This window comes from Prosopis cineraria, unplaced genomic scaffold (genome assembly GCF_029017545.1).
Source record: "Prosopis cineraria cultivar Desert tree isolate PC_DT_omini unplaced genomic scaffold, ASM2901754v1 PC1545, whole genome shotgun sequence".
NCBI classification, from domain to species: domain Eukaryota; kingdom Viridiplantae; phylum Streptophyta; class Magnoliopsida; order Fabales; family Fabaceae; genus Prosopis; species Prosopis cineraria.
In genome coordinates, this window is record NW_026556870.1 from 9,700 (window position 1) to 17,634 (window position 7,935).

General features: G+C 33.7%; 1 protein-coding gene across 4 annotated transcripts; it reads left to right on the forward strand.

Moving 5' to 3' along the window:
- The first annotated feature begins 244 nt into the window (after nt 1-244).
- On the forward strand, nt 245-7,935 carry LOC129300352 (disease resistance protein RUN1-like). 4 transcript variants are annotated; one of them, XR_008590758.1, is made up of 7 exons: nt 245-944; nt 2,715-3,283; nt 3,653-3,816; nt 4,133-4,408; nt 5,035-5,862; nt 6,172-6,263; nt 6,983-7,110. XR_008590758.1 is itself a non-coding variant. In XM_054938915.1 (7 exons), the coding sequence occupies exons 1-7, from the start codon at nt 433-435 to the stop codon at nt 7,538-7,540; spliced, it is 2,805 nt and encodes a 934-aa protein (XP_054794890.1). In that variant the 5' UTR covers nt 252-432; the 3' UTR covers nt 7,541-7,933. The 4 variants fall into 4 exon arrangements, 3 of the variants coding, with proteins under 3 accessions (XP_054794888.1, XP_054794890.1, XP_054794889.1); XM_054938915.1 differs by lacking the exon at nt 6,172-6,263 and having other exon boundaries at nt 252-944; nt 5,035-5,440; nt 5,543-5,862; nt 6,983-7,933; XM_054938914.1 differs by lacking the exon at nt 6,172-6,263 and having other exon boundaries at nt 252-944; nt 6,983-7,933.

The window sequence follows — 7,935 nt, forward strand, 5'->3', positions numbered from 1 at the left end:
TTATTTTTAATAAAAATAATTTAATAATTTATATAAATTTATTAATAATAAAAGAGCTCTTAAAAACTTCAAAAAAATTATATCATTTTAAAACATTAAATTATTATTTATATATTTTAAAGAAATTTTATTATTATTTTTTTATATTATCCTATCTCACTAAAATTTTAATTTAAACGATTCAGAGTTACCGTTACCCAACCAAAGCTGTACTGAGTGCTGACCTATTGTATTAATCTATATCACGAAGTGAGGGGAGATCGTAGATTCGTAGTCGAGAATAATATAGTGATATTGAATTCTGCTAATGCACGCCTAACCAAAAGCTTTACTGACCTTATTGTATTAAACGTTCTTCTTCCCCTTTTCCTCCTTTCCCTTTACAACCGATTTTCGCAACTTCAGGATTCACCTTTTGCTTTCTCACGTTCAATGTCTTCTTCCCGGCGCTCATCCTCCAAATCCAAATCCAAGTCTAAATACGAAGTTAATTGGACAAACGATGTGTTCCTGAGTTTCAGAGGAGAAGACACTCGGAAGGGTTTCATTTCTCATCTTCATTCATCTCTCAGTCATGCTGGAATTCACGCTTTTCAGGATGAAGATCACGAGTCATTAGAAAGGGGCGATGTGATTGCTGACGAACTGCATGAAAGCATCTCCAGCTCAACAATTTCAATCGTTGTTTTCTCAATCAACTATGGCGGCTCCGAATGGTGCTTAGGAGAACTGGAAAAAATCATGGAATGTCACAGAACTATCGGTCAGGTGGTTCTGCCTGTGTTCTATGATGTTGATCCGTCAGATGTACGCAAACAGAGAGGTCGTTTTGGGGAAGCATTCAATCGATGTTTACTGTACACCAGTAATGAGAAGATGTGGCGTTGGAGGCATGCTCTCACTGCAGCTGCCAATCTTGCCGGATTTGATTTGAAGAATTTCAGGTAACCTTAATCTCGTGTGTTGGAGTTTGGATAACATTAGAGATAGATTTGAGAAAACACAATCATTGGTCTTATAGTTTTATTGGGTTTTATTTTTAATCTTTGTAATTTTTTTTTTTTTTTGAGTGTTTTCACTTTTAAGTAGGAATAGGGACTGCAATAAATGTTAACCAGTCTTGTTGAAACTATAGGACTGAAAACTAACGAAAAAAGTATAGGATTAAAAGTAAAACCTGACTAGGGACCAATGATTGTATTTTTTCTTTATATTAGTTGTTATTAATGGCCTTATGGAATGGAAATGGTGTTAGGATTTTTTTCTACTTGGAAGTGGCTTCGATCAATCGACTAAATAATCTATATCCAGCTAATAAGAAGTCCAAAACGGTGCCATAACTATGGGTTTCATCCAAAGTTTTGAAGAGAATTTCATTGAATTATTTGCTTCTCTTATTGAAACCTGTTGCTTAACTGGAGTACATGGGGATTTTTGGCAGCAGGTTTTGAATTTTATTATTACTTTTTTTTTTAATTTTTCAAGATAACAAAATATCAAAATAAAAAATGAAAAAAAAAAACTCTGTGAATATGCTTCAAGAAGTAAAGGAGCAGGAGAATCCAATTTGGGAAGAGGGTGGGATGTGTCCCACCTAAAATGTGACTATAACTGAAATTTCTGGGAAAAATAATTATTTTCAAGACATAAGAAAAATAATTTAGACAGAGCTGCCATCAAAATTTTTATTTATTTTGGAAGGGAAAATTTTAATAAGACTTAAAAAAAAAATATGTGAAAAGCATTCTCATTCATATGGGTTGTATTGGAAGGAATGTTTGATGCCAATAATAATTCTTGTTCTAAAGTTCTTCTTTTCTTTTTTTTTTTTAAATCTTTTAGAGTCTATTGGTCTTAGAAAGGGTTACTTTAAGCTGAATGTGTTAAACTTAATGACTTGACCTTAATTTTATTTATTTTGATTACCATTTTCAAACACAAGCAATGATAAATAAAAAAATGGAGGAAAAAGTTTGACTAAAGAAAATAAATCTGAGACAATGAGATATTGACAGAGAAAACTTTACTTGGGATTAGTACTCAGGGTTTACGCACTCTATGATAGGTATAAAAGTTCATGTCTTTGACATGGTAAAAAGAAAAAAATGGTAAGCGTGGTTTAATTATTTGTTTAAAGTGGTTACAAGTTGATAATTACATAGGTTTCATGCACAAAACTTTCACAAGTACAAACATCAGTTAGGTCATATGAAGGACTCTTGTATTTCTATGTTAATGTTTTCCATATAATATTAATTTTATCTTTTAGAGTTTCTGCGAAAGAGAAAATGATTACAAACAAATATTTTTAAATGTTATTCTCCTAAGAAAATATTTCCTAATCTTTAGTATTAATGGTTGGGTTGAGTAGAAGAAATTCGATACTCCTTGTGCAAGGTTTTGGGTTTGAACTTTACGGATGGAAATCATGTTGAGAGGATTTTCATCCATTTGCATTTGACAATGGTTTTATTTAGGATAGTCAGTCGTATTATATATTAGATAGTTGACACAAAAAATTGAATTATTTAAGTGAATATAATTCATATTGCTCCTTATGCATTTACAATATTGGTCATGAAAGTTGACATTCTAATCATTGCTAAAACTGCTTCACTACAAATTGTTCTTCGTTCATTGCCTTATTGGGTTATTTCTCATAGAGCTTATGCAACAACTGCTCCTCTTATCTGATTCTTCAATCTTATTGTCAGGAGTGAACGCTTGGTGATCAAGAATATTACTGACTCTATTTTGAGAATACTAGATAGCACCTACTTGTTTGTTGCTGACCATCCAGTGGGAGTAGATTCTCGTGTGCATGACATGATTGAACTGTTAACTGGTCCCTCAACTAAAGTTCTAATTGTTGGAATTTGGGGGATGGGAGGGATGGGCAAAAGCACTATAGCCAAGGCTGTTTACAATGAAATGTGTCATCATTTTGAGGGGAGCAGTTTCCTTGAAAATATCAGAGAAGTTTGGGAGCAAGACAATGGTCAAATATATTTGCAACAACAACTTCTTTCAGATATTCTTAAGACAGAAAAGATGAAATTTCATAGCTCTGCACGGGGCAAATTGCTGTTGAAAGAAAAACTTTGCCATAAGAAGACACTTGTTGTACTTGATGATGTGAATAATTTGGACCAGCTTAATGCATTGTGTGGAAGCCATGAATGGTTTGGTCCAGGAAGTAGATTAATCATTACAACTAGAGATGAGCATCTACTCAATGTCCTTAAAGTGGATAGCATATATAGAATGAAAGACATGAACACAAGTGAGTCTCTTGAGCTTTTTTGTTGGCATGCATTTAAGCAAGCAGATCCTATCAAAGAGTTCATTGAACTCACAAGACTTGTAGTTGCTTACTGTAGAGGATTACCACTAGCTCTTGAAGTACTTGGTTCATATTTGTTTGATAGGAGAATTCAAGAGTGGGAAAGTGTATTGGAGAAACTAAAAAGAATTCCCAATGATCAAATACATAAGAAACTAAAGATAAGTTTTGATGGTTTAAATGATGATACGGAGAGAGAAATATTCCTTGATATATCATGTTTCTTTATTGGTATGGATAGAAACTATGTTATAAAAATATTAAATGACTGTGGACTTTTTGCTGAAATTGGAATAAGTGTCCTCACAGAGCGAAGCCTAGTAACTGTTGATATGAAAAATAGGCTTGGAATGCATGATTTGCTACGAGACATGGGAAGAGAAATCATTCGTAAAAAATCACCAAAAGAGCCTGAGAAGCGTAGTAGATTATGGTTCTATGAAGATGCCCATAGTGTGCTCAAGAAACATACTGTAAGCTTCTTCTTTGCAAGCATTTTGTTTCATCAAGTTTTGATGCTAAATTGAAGCAAAATGAATATCCATGCATTTATTCCACCATCTAATTATTTTCTCATAACAAAATTATGAACTTGAATTTCTTTGCAATTCAGTATCTGCTTTCTACCTTTTATATGCAACTAAAACAATGTAGATTTTGTAATCCTTATTGTATTGGTTAGTCGTCACATGCTTCTGTATTCTGAAGTTCAATGTTTATCTAGTGTTTTCTAGGAAAAGAATAACAAAGGTATACTTGTTACTTTTTGTTTCTCTATAATATGCGTAGGGGACTATATCCATTGAGGGATTGGCTTTGAAGTTGCCCAGAAATAATAGAGTTTGTTTAAGCACCGAAGCATTTAAGGAGATGAAGAAGCTGAGATTGATTCAACTTGATCATGTTCAACTGGAGGGAGATTTTGAATGTCTTTCGAAAGACCTCAAATGGCTCAGTTGGCGTAGGTTTCCATTGAGATATATTCCTGGCACTTTTCATCAAGGAAGTTTAGTTGCTATTGACTTAAAATACAGCAATCTCTATCAAATTTGGAAGGAACCCCAGGTATAGATTTGACAATACTTGAGCCCCTTTGAGCTCATATTTTTGTAATGACTATTTCCATTTGTTTCATCTTCGTTATTCTCTAACGTGGAATATACAATTAAGTATACCCTAATTGAAAATTTAGTACGAGAAATTCAAAAGAACATGAAACACAGTCCAATTCTTTCACAATTGTATTTGTTACTTGTTCTTGAATTTTAAAGTTTTTCGCATGTGATAGGCGTGTGTTGGAAGAACCCTTCATCTCTAAAGTTTATCCTGATTACACATTTAGTTTCGTGTGAGATATTAAAAAGTTTGACTGCCATGACTTAGGGTTCAGTATTTCTGAATTATTTTGAATTTATGTTCTAATTTGGATTGTTCTATGGTGTTTAAGCTTTTGAGTAGTTCATGACTTATGAATTTAGGTCCATGGGGGTGTTTTGAGTGGTTTTTAAATCGAAGTAATTAGGATAATTTTACATGAGAGAATGTGCCACCAGACTATCACATGATAGATTTACAGCATAACTTTTTTCCTTGTGAGGAAGTTTGGTCCTTTGGGGATGTAATTTGTTTGATTTTCCGTTTTTAACAAAATGATAATTGAAGCTTAAGGTCTGCATCACTTTTTTATGCAGTTGCTCAGCAAGTTGAAGATCCTCAATCTGAGTCATTCCTTTTACTTGATCCAATCTCCTGATTTCTCAAATCTGCCTCATCTTGAAGTTCTAATACTCAAATATTGTTCAAGTTTGTCTATGGTGCACCACTCCATTGGAGATCTAAAAAATCTTACTTTGGTAAACTTGAAGGGCTGCACAAGCCTTACTAATCTCCCAACAACTATCTATAAGTCAAAATCTTTGAAGGTTCTCCTCCTGTCTGATTGTTTAAAGATTGATAAGTTGGAGGAAGACATAGGGCAGGTGCAATCTTTGACTACTCTGATTGCAAATAACACAGCAATAAGACAAGTTCCCTATTCAATTGTAAGATTGAAAAACATTGGGTATATATCTGTTTGTGGCTTTGAAGGTTTAACAGGTGATGTGTTTCCTTCTCTCATTTGGTCATGGATGTCACCAACAAATAATCCCTTGTCCTTTGTTCAAGCGTCTAAGAGCATGTCATCTCTTGTTTCTTCAGAAGCACAAGCTAATAGTTTTCATGATCTACCATCAATGCTTACTGGCCTTTCAAAGACTCGAAGCCTTCAGATTGAATCCTTCTCAGAGCTACAGCTTACTCAAGATATAGAAAGAGTTTTAGATTCAATATACGCCACAAATGGTGTTGAATTGGAAACCCCAAATGCATCACAAGTTTCATGCATGGAAACATCTACTTCAACTCCTTGTGGCAATCAGTTTCACATTTCAAGTTCGGAAAATTCCTTGAGATCCATTTTGATTCAAATGGGACAGAGCAGCCAAGTCACAATAACTCTTAGTGAGGCAATTTCGCAGGTTAATAATCACTGACCATCATCTTTCTCTCTTCATTCCATCTATTTGTCAGTCTACCTTTATATGCAGTTATACAGGGTTAGAATTGTACCCATCTTAAAGTGCATAACATAATGTCTGTTTCTTCCATCTGGGATATAAAATGAAATTTGTGCTTATTTTAGTTGTTAGATCATGCATTCTTAGGAATTTTTAACAGTTGTGCAGTTCTTTTTGTTGAAGAATAGATTTTATTCCCTAAAAGTTGCCAAAAGGTCCTCAAGAGTTGTGTTGCCCTTATTTTAGGATTTATGGCTTTTCACTTTTCAGTACTCCTGAAATAGAGGACAACGGTTTACTGGGACGTGAGGCTGTGTAGATATTTGTCTGTATGAAATGCGGTGCGCATATAAAAGCTAAAGGTACTAGATCATTGTGTTTGTGGCAATCATCTTCAAAGTTCATAAATAGATATATCCACAATGCATTCATATAATAAGTAATAAAAGTACCTAGGCAAGTATATATAGGATTCTACCTGTATTTGTTATATCATCCTTCCACACTTCATTAGCATTTTTTCTCGTGGAACAGTCTCCCTCCTATTGGATTCTATGGAATAAGATCTTGGTCTCCCCATAATTAAAAGAGCAAGTACAGGAGTTAAAGCCTATGGTAGAAATACCCATAATCTAAAGGGACAACGTGTTGTTGTAATATTGACATTCAATGCTACCATTTTTTAATCTTCGAAGAACCAAATTTAGTAAAGGAATGTAACTCCTTCTGGTATATTTGAGATATATGTGATGTTGGGTTTGTTTTCTTTGTTTTGTTTGTATGCTTTTTTATTTGGTGTTATTAATTTAAGATTAGATTAAGCATTTAAAACATTAACTACTTTGTTATCTAAAATAAATTACTATTGATTTCTCAATTTTTATTCAGTACAGTTATTAACAATATCAAATAAAAAAAGGGAATTACTTCTTCAACTGCCGGAGATATAAGCTTGCCATTAGATTTGCTCAGTCAAATAGACTGTATATAATTTTTGCAGCACCTGTCTGTCTCTTAAGAATACATGATTAATTTAGTCATCAAAAGTTAAATAAGCACTCACATTTACAGCATGGTGCAGGTATTAACTACTAACAGGTTTGGTGATTGTTTGCTCCCTGGTGACAAATATCCTTATTGGTTATCTTACAAGGATGAAGGACCTTCAGTATTTTTTGAAGTTCCAAATCTTACAGGCTATAGCTTGAGAGGAATGACTTTGTGCATTATATATTCGTCTTTCCTGAACAAAGTAGCATTTGGATATCCAGTTGGTGTTCTGTTAATAAATTTCAGCAAGAGCACCATCCAGCTTTACAAGCGAGAAACACTAACATCCTTTGGGGATGAAGAATGGCAGGACATAACATCAAAGTTAGAACCTGGTGACAAAGTTGAGGTTATTGTAGTTTTTGGGTACAGATTCACTGTAAAGAAGACAGCAATGTATCTGATATATGCTGAATCAATGGAAGAAAACACAGTGCCTACCCAAGAACCTGATAAGAATGTTGTTTCTTCTAGCAGACATGAAATTACAAGGGTCGAGTCTAAGGCATTCCAATGTGATGATGAAGAGGAGGTACCTTTAAGTAGACCCAGAAAAACAATGAAAATGTGCAAGCTTCTTGAACCATAACCTTTGTTTGGATGAGGAGAAAAAATAGGGAGGAAAGAAAACTATGAGGGAAAATTTCCAAAAATAGTAAATATTCTTAGTTTTCTCTCCTTATTTTTTCTCTCTACTTTTCCTTCCATCCAAACTAAGTCTACTATATGTTTATGATTCCATCAATTCCATTGGTGGAAGCTTTACATATGCTTGCTATTGTACTGAGGGAGCTATGCTGATTCTGGTTTAGGAATACCACTAATCCCTTGATGAAAAAATGTAGAAAGTTGTTTTGGAAGTGGTGAAACAATGGTAATGAACTGTGTAAGCTTTAATATATGTTTGGTACATGAAAAAAGTGTTTTGTAGAGAGAAAATGAGAAATGTATTTAAAAAGAAAATGGAATTGGTATATTTCTCCA